The sequence below is a fragment of the Leishmania donovani genome, chromosome 28 (genome assembly GCF_000227135.1).
Source record: "Leishmania donovani BPK282A1 complete genome, chromosome 28".
Lineage (NCBI taxonomy): Eukaryota > Euglenozoa > Kinetoplastea > Trypanosomatida > Trypanosomatidae > Leishmania > Leishmania donovani.
Window position 1 is genome coordinate 507,119 of NC_018255.1, and position 15,303 is coordinate 522,421.

The 15,303-nt window shown below is 58.9% G+C and overlaps 5 protein-coding genes across 5 annotated transcripts; all 5 read left to right on the top strand.

The window, feature by feature from the left end:
• Positions 1-1,742: 1,742 nt before the first annotated feature.
• LDBPK_281450 (hypothetical protein, conserved) lies at positions 1,743-2,309 on the top strand (the record flags this gene model as incomplete). Its single annotated transcript, XM_003862196.1, has 1 exon — positions 1,743-2,309. The coding sequence occupies one exon, from the start codon at positions 1,743-1,745 to the stop codon at positions 2,307-2,309; it is 567 nt and encodes a 188-aa protein (XP_003862244.1).
• A 1,211-nt stretch (positions 2,310-3,520) lies between these two features.
• On the top strand, positions 3,521-4,522 carry LDBPK_281460 (haloacid dehalogenase-like hydrolase-like protein; the record flags this gene model as incomplete). The annotated part of the gene is made up of 1 exon (XM_003862197.1): positions 3,521-4,522. One exon carries the CDS (start codon positions 3,521-3,523, stop codon positions 4,520-4,522), a length of 1,002 nt encoding a protein of 333 aa, XP_003862245.1.
• Positions 4,523-7,132: 2,610 nt separating this feature from the next.
• LDBPK_281470 (haloacid dehalogenase-like hydrolase-like protein) lies at positions 7,133-8,002 on the top strand (the record flags this gene model as incomplete). The annotated part of the gene is made up of 1 exon (XM_003862198.1): positions 7,133-8,002. One exon carries the CDS (start codon positions 7,133-7,135, stop codon positions 8,000-8,002), a length of 870 nt encoding a protein of 289 aa, XP_003862246.1.
• A 1,944-nt stretch (positions 8,003-9,946) lies between these two features.
• On the top strand, positions 9,947-10,801 carry LDBPK_281480 (haloacid dehalogenase-like hydrolase, putative; the record flags this gene model as incomplete). The annotated part of the gene is made up of 1 exon (XM_003862199.1): positions 9,947-10,801. The coding sequence occupies one exon, from the start codon at positions 9,947-9,949 to the stop codon at positions 10,799-10,801; it is 855 nt and encodes a 284-aa protein (XP_003862247.1).
• A 1,701-nt stretch (positions 10,802-12,502) lies between these two features.
• On the top strand, positions 12,503-13,711 carry LDBPK_281490 (haloacid dehalogenase-like hydrolase-like protein; the record flags this gene model as incomplete). The annotated part of the gene is made up of 1 exon (XM_003862200.1): positions 12,503-13,711. One exon carries the CDS (start codon positions 12,503-12,505, stop codon positions 13,709-13,711), a length of 1,209 nt encoding a protein of 402 aa, XP_003862248.1.
• Positions 13,712-15,303: the final 1,592 nt, after the last annotated feature.

A 15,303-nucleotide genomic window follows, 5' to 3' on the forward strand; every position in this document is an offset into this window, starting at 1 on the left:
GGAGGCAAATGAGGCGGAACGAAAAGGATTCATTGCACCGACTACAGGGAACGGCTGCAGCCGCACATATGCTTGTCTCTCTCTTTGTCTGGATGCATTTTCTGTCTCGCTCTTAGAGCACGTCTAACGGGCTCCCCCTCATCACCTCCCTCGGCACGATCTGATCCGAATGACGGCACCGCCATCCATCACTGCGACGCTGGACATGCATCGGCACATTTCTGGTGTTTAACGACAACGTCTCTGCCGAAATCAGAAAGATCATGGACAAACTTCTGGATGAGCGCTACATTCCCTTCATCTGCGCGACATGACGACACCACGCTGGCGTGCGCGTGCACGACCCATAGGGAGGCACTATCCTGGCGCGGGGCATGCGCCCCGATCATCACACGCAAGGTGACATATGCTGCGCTGGACTGGGAAGATTTCACCACATGCATCCACCAAGAAGACTACTCGTCCGTAAACCGCAAAGCGGAGGGCGCCGACGTTCGCTACCAAGACAGCAACGACGTCTTCTGCCCCCACTCCCTCCCCGGCTGCGTGGCCCCGTGGCCTCGGAAAGCTGAAAAGGGGTGTACGGAGGCCTACGACTCCTCGAACAGCTAACCTCTGCTGGAAGTGCCGGGGCAGACGACTAAGGACACGCTGATTCTCACGGTGGCCGGCGCCGGCTGCGTCATGAGAAACGTGCGGGCCACTCCCCTGCGTGCTGCCTCCCCCGGCAAGGATAGGAACTTGCAGATGATCTGGCGGAAGGCAAACGACGGTGTGGCAAAGAAGCTCGTGGAGGTATTCCTGCTGGGGTACTCGCTGGCAGGCGATGGAGAGAGGCGAGGGGGGCAGATCTGCATTGAGAGATGTACTGGACGGAGTGGCTGTTCCGCACTTGTGCTGCGCTGTCGCCCAGTTGTGTGCGAAGGCGCTACGCCTCGGCACCGTTTTGCTCTCCCACGCACTTCTCTCCGCCTCTGCACTTTCACCGTTCCCCAGGCGCCCGACAGAGCAGCGCTTTTTTTATTTGCTCTTTTTCTCCGTCGGTGGCGCATGTGCGTGCGTGTAAGACGGCAAACGCACTGCAGCGACGGAGCCGCGTATGAACACCGCGAACAACAAAATTGGGCAAAAGGAAAGCGCGCACGTTGCTCGACAGCATCCCTCCATCCCGTTGCCCTCCTCCTCCCCTGTCGCTCTCTCTCTCTCCACAGCCTACAGGCGCAGACACGCCCATCTCCTCCGCTTCCCTGTGCCACATGCTCAGCACTCTCTTGCTTAGAGCCACCACCACGGCGCCGGCGATGGGTGGCGCTGCCGCTGCAAGCGACATTCCGTTTCGCTTTGTCGCCTGTGACATGGACGGCACCGTCCTCTCGCCGCACCACACCCTCAGCGAGTACACGGCAGAGACGCTGCGCCGACTAACGCAAGATCACAACGTGCCCTGTATCTTCGCTACTGGACGCGTCTACGCCGACGTGGCCGTCATCAACCAAAACATGCAGCGCTTTTTCCAGGAGCGTCGCCAGCAGCTGCCGCCGGTACCAGCCACCGCGTCGGCCCACACCCCTACCTACATCATCACGTCCAACGGGGCAGTCGTCCACGACGCCGAGACCGGCGAGCTAGTGCTTGAGCACGCCCTCGACCCAGCCGTCGTCCGTGAAATCTATCACCTGCTCCCGACCAGCGAGACGCGCATCAACACTGGCATCATCCAAGGCGAGCACTGGTTCTACCGCATGAACTGGGAAGAGATGCTGCAGTTCCACAAGGAATCGGGGTATCGGTACCAGGTGCTGGAGCTCATCCCCGACGGTGACGATACGAAGGGCATCGAAGCCACGAGCACGCCGACCGTCGCCTCGTCAGCCGCCGGCGGTAACCTCGACCATGTGCACAAGATCTTCTTCTCGAGCTGGAATCCAACCCTACTGGAGAAGCTGGAGCAGGCGCTTCAGCAACGCTACGGCGACGACTTGACAGTGACCTTCTCAGCGCCCCACAATGTTGATATCACCGCCAAAGGGGTGACAAAGGCGTGGGCCCTGGAGCGTCTCTACGCGCTAATGGCGCCCTTGCCGCACGAGACGGCGTCAACGGCGACGCCAGCGCAGCGACTGAGGGCCACCGTCGCATTCGGCGATGACCTCAATGATGCCGCGATGCTGAGCAGCGTGGGCCGCGGCTTCATCATGGGCAACTGCAGCCCGAAGCTTCGGCAGCAATGCCCGGAGCTGGAGGTGATTCAGACTAATACCGAGGACGCTGTCGCCCGCAAGCTGCGCGAGGTGTTCCGCTTGGAATAGCCCCCCACCCCTTCTTTTCCGAAAGGGGACGGACGGAATAGAGGGGACAGAGCACAGGCGTAAGGTGCACCGACACAAAACACGGAGTATCCTGCATCCCTGTGCAGTTGCCGGATGTGGTGCCGCGCGGCTCTTGCCACTTGAGCGCACACATCCAGAGCACCGGTTTCCTTACTCTCATTTGCAGGCGTGTTTACGCCCCGAGTAGCCGAAGAGGGTGGCTGATCGCCACCTCTCGGTCTCTCTTGCTCTCTAGTGGGATGCCCGGACGTGTGACGTTGCGCACTAGCGAATGGGCGGAGCACCATCGCCACTCGTCCCCGCTGGACGCCGATCTGGCGCGGAGCTTCTTTCCCCTTACACACGCACGGAGCTGCGACGTGCGCCTGCTCTTCTCTCTCGACCTCCCTGACCCGCCCTCCCATGGCTGTCTTGGCTGGCTTTGCACCGTCTCCGCTTTTTCCGCACCTCCTCCACGGATATAGATGTATATTTATAGATAGGTATGGATAGATATGTATGCATAGCTTCGCGTGCCCCCACACATCGCACCCCTGCTTGCGATCATCCAGCTAGCCTTCGAACCGGGCAGGAACACCGCCGTCTCGCTCTTTTTTCCCGATTCATTTTGCAATAGCCGAAAAAAAGGTACTTGCACTTCCCCACCGACATTGTTGTCTCTCGCTGTTTGCTTTCTATCGCTGCCCACCGCCTCACGTTCTCACCACCACCACCCCTCCCCTCCCCTCCAACCCCCTTCATCAAGAGCCTCGTTGTTGTTTATCTTTTCCTCTTTCTTCGTGGCAAGCCGGGCAGTGCAGAGCAGTGTACTGTCGCTAAAGCAGGAATACGATTCACGATCCCGCATTGACAGCGCTGCCTGCACGTGCATCTTCCGGCGTCACCGTTCTCTCCGCTCCCTCACAGGCGCGCTACGACGACGCCCACCTATTCACCAGTAGAGAACAGTAAGCCAAGCTAGCCGCGCTCCGTTCCGCAAACGCGGCCCGGTAAAACGTGCTCGTGGGATACGTGCGCCCCTGTGGCTTCTGCCTCACCGCTTCCTTGCCTCATTCCAGACGCATCCAAGCACTTCGGCACACCGAGCCAGACAGGTACAAGCTCTTCCGCCCAGTGGCAGACACAACGTCGTCGACGACAGTCACGAGCACCGTCGCCTCCTCTTGGCATTTTTCTTTGGTGTGTAAGCAATGACCAGCCCGTTTCGCTACGTGATCACCGACATGGACGGCACGCTGCTGTCACCAGACCACTTTGTGAGCGACTACACCCGCGACACGCTCAAGACGCTCGTGCATGAACACGGCGTAACACCCATCTTGGCGACCGGCCGCAGCTATGCGGATGCGCGAATTATCGCTGACAACCTCAAGAAGTACATTTGGGGCGATGGCACGGCAGTGCCCGGCGCGCGGGCGCCTGCGAGCCCATCGAGGGCCCCGGCCATCTACCTCGTTACCTCCAATGGCGCTACGGTGCACAACGGTGTCACACACGAAGTCGTATTCCGGACCTCCATCGATCCTGCACTGGCGGAGAAGCTGTTCCAGCTTCTGCCCAGCGACGAGGAAGTTGTGAACACGAACGCCTACCAGAATGATGATTGGGTTTGCCGCATCGACTGGCCAGAAATGATGGCTGCTACCAAGGAGAGCGGCATTCGCTTCATCCATGTGCCACATCCGCTGCCGTCGTCGAGCTGCGCACTAGGCTCGGCTGCGGCATCGCCCGACGCAGCAGCGAGCGGCATTGCCATCGGCGACTACACGGGTATTTCCAAGATCTTCTTCATCACCGACGACGCGGCGCGTCTGGCGGCGCTAGCGGACGAGGTACACGCGATCGCCAAAGCCCACGGTGGTGCGCCGGTGTCGCTGACCTTTTCGACGTCGGACTGCATGGATATCATGGCGAATGGCGTGACGAAAGCCGAGGCGCTGAAGAAGCTCTTTGGCGCTATCCTACCGTCCAGAGACGGAGTCGACGTCGTCGCCGACGCCCTCGCGCACGCCATTGCATTTGGCGACGACCTCAACGATGCAGAAATGCTCACGTCAGCCGGAAAGGGCTGTGTCATGGGCAATGCAAACCCAAAGCTGATTGCGCAGCACCCGGAGCTGGAGGTGATTCTCACCAGCGCCGAAGATGGAGTGGCAAAGAAGCTGCGAAGCGTGTTTCATCTTCCGCTCTAACGAAGCTATCGGAGATGGGAGCCAGTGGAGGAGGCTATGCTGCCCTCGCATCGCTTTTGGTGTGTCGACGCGCATAGATGTTGTCCACGGAGCGCTCACCTACCGTCTGGTGCTGCCTCGGTTTGTCTCCACCGCTGGGCTGTGCCCATGTATGGATATGCGTACCTAGGAGGCGCGTGGTGTTGTGTGCTGGATGTACCGCTTCCCCCCCCCCACACACACACACTGTCCATAATGCCGCGCGTCAAGCGCGCGCGCACGTTCTCTGTGGCGTCTGCTCCCATTTCATTGCGTGCTGGTGTTGAGAGCCTGAATGTCACCCGCGAGAGGGGATGCAGCAGGGGGCGGCCAGCACAGTGCGGGTGCGGCTGTGAGGCGAACTGCGGAGCACGGTGTGGATGGGTAGAGGTTGGAGTCAGAGGCCGTTCTCCAGTGACTGAGTCGGCGCGCTGCCGCACAGTGTGTATCAACTGCTACTTCGCACCACGCGATGGGGGGCCTGTGACAGGGCGGGCGGTAGAGAGGCGCTTGCATCCATGCACTATGGTCGAGAAATGGACACGCTGCAGGAGAAGCCCCGCTCTGCAGACGCACACGCTCGCCTCTCGTAGGAGCAGAACTGCACCTGACCACAAACGGAAGGGACCGAAAGAAGAGGTGGAAAGCGTCACTTCTGCAGACCGTGTGTGGAAAGCAAAACAGGCGAGTGTTTCTGGAAGAGCACCGCCCACCCACCCTCCCATGTGTAACGTGTTGTGGTATCCCCTCCTTTTCGCGGATTTGCCGCGGTCCTGTGTTTTCGGAGAAGGGGGAGGGCTCTCACCGGTTGGCGCCCATCACCCACTCGCCATGCTCTTTCTGTTCGTTCTTTTCTTATGGTTATCGGTAACGCACCCCCTCACACGCTGGCACACCTGCACTTCATCGGATGTCAAATTCGCAGTGCCATGATGGCTGCGACGCATGCCGTGTCTGCATTCAAGCAGGGCGCGGTGAAGACCATGCGCAGGAAGCCATCGGACGTGGCGTCGCTTGTGGCGACTGGTAGGCGGCATCCCCACCTTCTAGAGCTGATGGGCGTGCTCAGTCTCCAGCCTGACCTCGTTGCGTTCAGCGAGCGCGCCGCCACGTACCATGGTGAAGCGCCCAGCTTTATATTCTTTCCTCTGTGTGTGTGTGTGTGTGCGCGCGTGTGTTTAAAAGTTTTTTTCTACTGGCGCACTCTGCTCGTGGAGTCGGTGCGCGCGTTGCTGGCCGCGCCTCTCCCAGCTGGGCCTAGAGATGTAGAGCCATCGCAGCAGCAGCCTACCTCGAGCATCGAAAGCACGGAAGCAGTCGCGGTGCGCCTCTCATCGCTCGTCGCACAACAAACCCAACCGTGTGGCAGACGGCAGGCAAGACGCAGCGAAGAGGAAGGCCTCCATCGCAGAGCCTCCAGTCGTCGCCGCGAACGAGTTGCGCGCGGATGCGCGGGTGACTATGACTATAGTGGAAGCCCTCGGTGGCAGCAGCGGCCTCAGCCTCCGCTATCGTGTCGTAAGCGACATGGTGGGTAGAGACGCGCTCTGGTGCGAGGTCTACGGCTTCGTCTTCTACGGCGCCCACAAGCTGCTCCCGATCGAGACGACCGTGCAGGAAGGGTTTGCCAAGAAGGCTTCCCAAGCCTGCTCTCCACCGCTCGTTGTCGGCGTGGCTCCGCATGGAATGGGCAAGGGGTCTGAAGTGAAGAGGGCATCCTTGAATTCTGGGACCTCACTCTTCGCGATGCGGTTGCCTTCGGCAGTGGCACGCATAATCTGCCGGTGCTCAAGGCGGTGGAGTTTGGCTGTTGGATGGCAAGTTCGCGGTCGCAGTTGGCGGCAGCCGCACCAGGAATGAAGGTGGTCTCGGCCCAAACAAAAAATAAAGGCGCTGAAACTAAGCTCATCGGGCTCTGATAACTTCGAGGGGGCGGTGGAGCTGGGTTTCGTTTCGGTGTGTGTGGGTGCTCGAATAAGCTCCAGAAGAGCATGGTGTTTTTCACCGCTTCACAGCCACCATGCACACGGTGTGCGCGTGCGTGCCTACAGAAACAGGGATGCACGGAAAGCAACGAGCACAAAAGGAAAAAAACGCAAGAGCCTATGAGGCGTCGGAAACGAGAACAATGAACGCGATGAAGGTAATCTTCATGTGAGTGGTGTGGAGGTACTGGAGGGTGGGTGCTGTGAAAGCAAGGGGAAAAGAGCCCCGTGCAACTGCACATTGATGTTTTGCCCTGCGCTCCTTTCCCTCTCCGCGAGGACGCGCGGCATCACGCACCAGCACACACACACACAAACTGGCCCCCAGGTGATGCACTGGGGAGTGCTATCATGATCCTTTCAGTCCCCCTTGTGTTATTTGCTAGTCTTCTAGCTCCCTCCTTCCTTCATTTCAAACTGCGTTCGCTAAAGTTCCGCCCGGTAGGGTGCCGATACGCTCAGCAAGGCACGTGTGCTCTGAAAGATCGTCTTTTATCGTCCAATAACGCCAGCAGTGTGGACGGCGTCTTTTGCAGTGCTGGGAAGCGCGTCCATGTAGTTTACCGTAGTGGCCCTTTTCCCTCCTCCCCTGTCAGAATTCGAGGCAATGATGTCGCCGAAGATCAAGGCTGTGTTCGTGGACATGGATGGCACTCTGTTCGACTCTGGCCACTTCATTAGCCCCCGCACCGCGAAGGTGATACATGCACTCGAGGAGCGAGGTGTCGCCTTCGTTGTAGCCACAGGACGTCCGTTTCCGGACGTCTTTGGCAACCTTGCCAAGGCGGGGCTAAGACCAGATTTCATCATTACCAGTAATGGGGCTCGCGTCCATGACGCCCAGCACAACATTGTCTTTGCGTGCGACATGGACGCTGAGAGCGTCTGCCGGCTCTTTCAGCTGTCGCCGCACCTCAGGGAGGATGGAGTGGTTGACCCGGCAGTGGAGGCGCGACGCATCTTGTTCAACGTCAACTGCGGGGATCGCTGGCTCACCAACGAGTGCATTCCAGAGGTCCGTGCAGCCTTCCACCCCTCATTCATCTACGAGCGGGTCGATCCGATGGTGCACACCGCCAAGACGCTCAAGGGTACGCACAGCATGTGGATCCGCGGCGCGCACGCGGATCTGGTGTGCGTGCAGAAGTACGTGGACCGCGAGCTTTCCCACGAGATCGGCTGCACCTTCGCACTACCCCACATCCTCGACTGCTTCCGCAAGGGTGTCGACAAGGGTGCCGCCATGGAGAAGGTGTGCAAACACCTCCGCATCGATCTCAGAGAGACCATCGCGTTCGGCGATGGCATGAATGATATCCGCATGCTCACTGCGGCAGGGCAGGGCTTTGTTATGGCGAACGCGGCAGAGATGGTGAAGCAAGCCGCACCTGAGCTCCCGGTTATTCAGTCGAACAACGAGGAAGGCGTTGCGCGGAAGCTCGAGGAGCTGCTGGCGGCCGACGCCTTTGTCGGTTAATGGCAAAACGGCGAGGCAATGGCGTCTCCGTCGACTTCAGGCAAGTGGAGAAACCTGCCCCGCGTGACGGTGTGCGCAAGTAACAAAGCCACGTCACCTTCGGGCTTCAAGAAGGTTACAAACGACCTTGGCGGCCCCACTTGTCCCAGCTTCCCTGTTCTTTCTCTACACATCCGTTCATGAGCGGTTGTGTTGTTCCACCTGCTGAGCCATCGGAGCTCCATCCCTCCCTCCCCCCCACCAGCCAATGCGCTAATGAGGGTGCGCATCGCGAACTCCTGTTTCTTTTTCTTTCGGTTCTTATTGATTGTGTTTTGCGCTAACGAGGGCTCCCCTCGTTGCATCCACTCGTGGATCGGCGCACGATCGAGTGAGAAAGAGGGAGAGAGCAGGGGAGCGGAGGCCTGACCTCTCAAGGTCTCGCGGTGCAACAATCTCATCTTGCTTGGACCGCCCTCGAAAACAGCAGCCCGCTTTTTCAGTCCTCGCATAAATGAACAGGGAGGAAATATCAGTAGCGCAACGAAAGGAAGACGAATACCCTCCACTGCCCCCTTCTCCCATCCCCACAACAACGCGTCTGCGCATCCCTACAAGGAAAGCCATGACGGGAGCAAAATGAGGGTCTGCGGCCTCTACAGCGAAAGTGCTCGAGCAATATATTTTGCAGCGTGAGCACGTAATGCCCGTGTCGTGCATCGCCAGCGACTCTCGTCTCGATACCCTGTGCGATAACCTTTCCCTGTTTCCTTCCCAGACGCACCCCTGCTCAGCAAGAACGGGGCGGGTAGCGCTTCTCTCCCCGTCATCCATTCGGCCAACGGACTTCTCCTCCGATTTTCCTCACTGAGCAGAGGTCAACCCCAGCCACCGCCACCGCCTCCGCCCCGAAACAGGGCCCGGGGCCGCGGCCCCGCTTCGGATCAAGGCACGCAGTCCGGCCCGGTCGATGTGGCTGCTGATCGCGCAGCACGCATGCGAGGCAGAGGGACGAGGCAAGGGCAAGAGGAGCCCGTGAGGCGCACGGCCCGGTTCGGGGGCAGGACGGCTCGTCCTAGACGACCAGGACCGAGCCGCGGTGCAACACGCGGGTAGGTGCACCGTGTCGTTGTGTGCGTGTATATATACACACATACATGTATATAGGTGATGACGTGTTCGTGGCAGGAATGACACGCTAATCGAACAAAGGTGCGTGATGGTCCTGAGGCGGGGCGTGCTTTCCGTTCCTTCTCGGATGCACACCACGGGCCCATTTCATTATCCGCGGGTTGCATAGCTTTCCACGTGAACGAACTCGTGACGGTGTCCGGGTCTTTCGCGTCGCGCTGAGTCTAGCTTCCTCTAGTCGTTTCGGCGTACCATGACGTGTAGTTGCCGTCTCTTGTGTATCGCCTCACCGCTTCGTCTGCCTGTGTGCCGTGCGTGACCCGGACTCACCTATGCGCCCTCTCGTGTGTCGGCTATGTCATGTCTTTGCGGTATGCGCACCGCTTTTCTGTCGCGGAGTCTTTCGGGGTCCACTCGAGCGGCCATATTTGGGCGGGGGGGGGGCTGTAGCCCTGTAGCCCATTGCGTACCGCAATCTCGAAGCGAAGCCTTGTACTTTCCGAGGTGCATTTCTCTCTTTCCTTTTCTCTGTTCTTGGAACTTCCCCTCCCCACCCCAGTCTCAGCCACCCGTCCCCGGCGTGCGAGCAGCTTCTTTCTTGCACCAGAAGACGCCCACAACACGCCGTGAACGCCGCGGCATATAAATGAACGCGCGCTCACACACACGTTAAGACAAACCCTATCGGCAACTGCCCACATCCCTTCCCCCTTCCTTGCCCCACTTGTCAATGCGACACGAGCACTCGCCATTGCAGCTTTCACAGAAGCTCCCTCCGCTGGCTGCTCTCCCCCTCACCTTCGCCGACTCTATCCTTCTTTCTCTGCAGTATCCATGACCAGAATGCCCATCAAGGCCGTTGTCACCGACCTCGATGGCACGCTGCTCAACCCGCAGCACTGCATCAGCAACTACACCGCCGAAGTCCTGAAAAAGATCAAGGAAAAGGGCATCTGCTTTGTCGTGGCCACCGGTCGCCCGTATGCGGAGGTCTTCAGCAGGATTCGCCATTGCCACCTGGCGCCGGACTACATTATCACCAGCAACGGCGCCCGCATCCACGATGGCGCGTTCAACGTCGTGCGTGAGCACAACATTCGGCCGGAGCTCGTGGAGTCGCTCGCGCGGATGCGCACGGTCAAGGACCCTGCGACTGGTGCCGAGCTCCCGAAAAAGTTCACCACGAACATCTACCGCGGGACAGAGTGGCTGACCGACAAGAGCATCCCAGAGGTGAGCAAAGCCTTTCACATGGACTTCCAGTGCACAGACCTTCGTGAGCGCTTCTACGAGCTGCAGGCATCGGAGCTCGGTGAGGTGCATGAGATCTGGTTCGCTGGAGACCACGACGAGCTCGTGCTGCTGGATAGTGCGCTCCGAGAGAAGTACCCAGGCGACCTGTGCTGCACCTTTTCCCTTCCCTACCTACTGGACTGTGTACCGGCCGGCGTCAATAAGGGCAGTGGTGTGCGGGAGGTGGCAGAGGTGCTGGGGTTGGCGCTGGACGAGGTGGCCTGCTTCGGCGACGGCATGAACGACGAGTCGATGCTGCAGGTGACCTCGGCATCCTTTATTATGGCAAATGGTCAGCAACGTCTGAAGGACGCCGTGCCGCACGCGCAGATCATCGGCAGCAACGCCGACGATGGTGTGGCCAAGAAGCTGGAGGAGATCTTTTTCTCGTCCTAGATGCGATCATCTGCCTGCCAGGTAAATTTATCCACAGGGGTGTGGAGGCGACAGCACACCGCGCAGAAGAAGAGAGAAAAGGGGGAGGAGCTCACAGGTATTGTCAAAAGATCAGACGAGGGAGTCTATCGGCCCTCTTGGCACCTACATGCTGCCACAGTCTGCCGGATAGGCTATGCAGAGGGTCGTGTGTCTGCGTTCATCTCTTTCCACCCCTCTCCGTCATGCCCTGATCCCGTTTCCTCTCTCTCTTCATCGCATTTTATTGAAGCTGAAAAGCGATCCAAAAAAAAAAACGATGCCACACACCGTTTCAAATTCCATGCTTGTCATCACTCCCATGGAGTGGAGGAGCTGCGGCCCTGAAGTTCACCTTTATCGGATGCGAAGGCTCGATGGAGGGCCAGCTTCCGCCCTTGGCCTAGCCAGTCCTTTGTCTCCGGATTTGTCCGTAGGAGAGCACTGTTGCTATGGCAAGAAGAACAGAAAAAGTGGGCTGTCTTTTGTAGATACCGGCACTCCGCTCCACCCTGAAAAGCTCTCAGCACCAAACGGCGCACTTCCACCTGGCCTCTACCTTTCCTTCTCTTTCGTCCGACAACCTGCTCCACGTTCTACCCCCTTCCCTTCCCTTCCTTTCGAATTATGGTCACGTCTTCACACCCCTCCGGTCGGCCCTCCCACGCACAGCTGCACACGGCTGTATACTCCGTCATCCTCCCTCCCTCTCTCCTTGTAACACCTCTTCCTCTCTCTTTCACGAAGAGAAAAGCACAGCTTGACGCCACAAGTGACAAGACGCACAACAGCACACAACAAAGTCGGCGCGCGTGCCATTTTTCCGCACCAAGAAAGCCGCGCACACGCAGCCCATCCGTGTTTGAGCTCCTCCTCTGCTGAGAGACTTTGTAGAACGCAAGAATTCTGCCATCATTCCTTTCATTCTTTTTTTTTGCTTGGTATTTCGTTTATTTTTGGATTGCTCATATCTGTTCCCGCCTCTGCCTCTGCACCCTCCCTCTCCATCGATCCGGTGGCTCCTCACTGCGTTTTCTCCTGCCTTTCCTTTTCTTTCTACCTCTCTTTCTCTTCTCTGCCATCTTCGTTGGTTCGGTTTGGCTTCTCTCTGTGAGTGTCTGTGCCTGAGAGAGTGCGCTATCGGCTGCCCTCTCCTTCCGTCTACGCCTCGCTCGCTGTCTCTCTCTCTCTCCCCTTCGCTTCGCTTCTCTGCTTAACATCTTCACGTTACTTCATCCTTCTGTTTTTCTTTCCCCCTTCCCCTTCGGCCCGTCCGCATCCCCCGCACCTCCGTTGCGCCTCTGCGGGTCTTCACGGTCTCTCGTAAGTGTTTTATGTCGTTTTTGATTGCTGCGGCCCCTCCCCCCCCCTCTCTCTCTCTCGCACTGCTCACATCTGTGGCGTCTTTTATTTCCTCTCGGGCGTTGCCTCATCTTGCCAGGTAAAGAGCCCTTTTTATGGGCGCGAGTATTTTCCTCTTTCTTCCGTTCTCTTTCCGCCGCTGCTGCGCCCCGCCCCCTCCCCACCTCCCCACCGCCGCTTCGGTGGAACTCTGTCCATCGGTGCGTCATCGTCGCGCGTGACTACGGCTTCGCGTCGTTGTTCTTGATTGCATGCTGTCTCTTTCACGGCCTCTCGCCTTTGCTCTCTAGACCCCTCCCGTAAAGGTGGGCCCGCGCACTCATGACCAGCCCGGACAGCATGGTTGCTGCCAGTGTGTACGCACGTAGGCCAAAAGGGGTTCGGGTCCCAGCAGGTCTCAACCCGTACAAGCTTGTTGCGTGCGACATGGATGGCACGCTGCTCAACAGTAAGCACTCTATCTCCGACTACACCCGCACCGTCCTGTCGCAGCTGCTGGCGCGTGGTGTGCACATCATCTTCGCCACGGGCCGCCCGTTCACGGATGTCTATCGCATTAAGCGCCGCCTTAATATCTTCGCGGCCACGAAGCTCATCCCGACGCCGGGTTTGCAGGTGGTCACGCCTGTAGAGCCCTCGCCGACCTCGCGCTACCCATCCGGCTCGCCGAACAGCAGCTCTCACAGCGTCTTGCCGCCAACCCCGTCCTCGACCTGCTCGGGGACAGGAGCGAACGAGACGGAGAAGATCGTCCCACGCTGCTTCGCTATCACGTCTAACGGGGCATGCATCTACAACGAAGCGAACGAACGCATCTACGAGCGCACCATCGATCCGCGCCTGGTGCAGGAGCTCTACTCGATGTTCATGGATGACCCCGAGGTGAACATCAACGTCTTCCGCGGCGTCGACGAGGCGGACCGGCAGCAGCAGGGATACACAAACCCAAGTGACCAGCCGGACGACAAGGCCAGCGAGGAGTGGATCTGCCGGTACCCGAGCGACCTCGAGGCAGCGCTCTACAAGGAGTCGCGATTCACCTTTCGCGTTGTCTCTAACCTGGAAAAGACATTCCCAGTGGACCGCGTGAGCGAGATCTTCTTTCTCTGCTACAACCCCGAGAAGAGCTCTGTGGTGGAGTCCGACATTAGCAAGCGAATGAAGGAGCTGACGGATGAGCTGAAGCTGGAGACGTCCGTTCGCGTGGCCCCGTCTGCGACGTACTGCCTCGACATCGTTCCGTCCGACGTCAGTAAAGCGTCGGCTCTGCAGCATGTTCTCGACAAGCTTGACTTGACGATGAACGACTGCATCGCCTTTGGTGACGGCCTCAACGACGTGGAGCTCCTGTCCTCGGTGGGGAAGGGGTTTATCATGGGGAACGGCAACCCACGATTAAAGAAGAAGCTGCCGCACCTTGAGGTGATTGGCCGGAATGACGACGACGCCGTCGCCCGAAAGCTCAGCGAAATCTTCGACATCCGCGTGGAGCCTGGTGACATTGAAAACCCCCTGAGCTCTTCTACGTGACGGAGTGAACCGGCGAAGACGCCGCACAGACAGGCAGATATTAGAGGCGCAGAGATGAGAAATGGCGGCGTGAGGGGGGGGGCAGCATAGGGTCTCTCCGTGAGCACGCCCCTTACCATTCTCCTTCCCCTCTCGACGAACACGTGCTTGCATCGGCATCCCTGGCTCTGCTGGTCTGTTGTTTCCACTGCGTCTTTTTCCTTTCCCTTGAACTTCGCAGCCCTCGAGCCTCTTCTCTACGTCCTTATGATGGTCGACCCCACCTCCTCACACACCACCACCGAGGGTGGAGCGCAGCAAGACAGCTGGACTGCGCCACTCCTTCTGTGCTGATCACGCCACATTCCTCGCACCCACCGCGGACAAGGATGTCATTCAAGTCGCACTACAGCCTGCCCTCTGTGAAAAAGGAGCACTGAACGCTAGAGCACTTGAATGGAGCTTGGCACCCTCAAAAGGAAGTGCACACTCTTGGGCGCGCGATACTGCAACCAGCAGCAGCTCTCCGCTGCACGCACGCACTCGGAAGAGGACCGCCACCCCCCACCCCAGCCGCCGCCTTCTCGGTGTGGACTTAAAGCAAACAAAAAAAAAAGCAGGCCTTTGGCAGACACGTCGCAGGAGTTGTCAGAGTACTCACCACTCGACCTGCCCAGTCGAGGGAGGTCTGCCCGCGCGAATGCGATCTGTGAAAGGATCTGCCTCACTCTTCCTACATGGCACTGTTTGAATCAACGTTGCTCAACAGTGTCATTTTGCGTGGTGGAATTGTTCTAGCAAGCACTGCACAGAGGCCCTGGTGCACTTGCACGCCAAAGCAGCGGCGGTCATCGTGGGAACTCCAAAATATGCAGACAGCGGACACCCACTTGAAGAGACCGATCTCCTGCCCCTCGACTCCAGCGTGCTGCTGCGCCGACCCGCCTGTATCTTCTCTCCACAGCCACGCTAGGCGGCTACCTTGCGCATTTGGAGCGTGAGGTGCGCACGCCGCACGACGGTGTGGCGGCCCTCATTACACGCATGCAGGCATTGGCTCTCCCGTTTCACAGAGACGCCGTCCTCGCTGCGAGGCGGATGGTGCGGCACAGACAGACATCAAGTCGGAAGCGGCCGAAACGGTTTCCAATAGCAATACACTCATAGATGCAGCGGCAAGAAGCTGCGGCCGCCTTACTTGCAGCTGCCGCGCTCACTGTGAGGCGAAAGAGAGGGAACCTGAGCTGCTGCAAAAACTGCCGGGCCGGCTAAGACGAGCAAGCGCATGTGTCATTGCTGCTACGGCCTCGCTCTTCCTCCTCATGGCGCTGCGCACGGGCCCTACAAGAGTGGAAGATGGCATGCTGCGACGCATCTTGACACAAGTGCCGGCGTCGCTGTGGCCCGTCGCGTGCATCTCTCCCGTTCAGAGTGTCTGTGGGCATTGTGACATGGTGTACAGCGACGAGGTGGCCGTGACTGCAAAGCCAGCCATGCCAGAGGCGCCGACGCTAAGTGCATGGACGGCGGATCTGGTCGCCGGCCTCAGACGCCAGGCCGCCATCCCCCGAAACCGCGCCACATGCTGAGACAAGAGGTTCTTGGCGGCAACG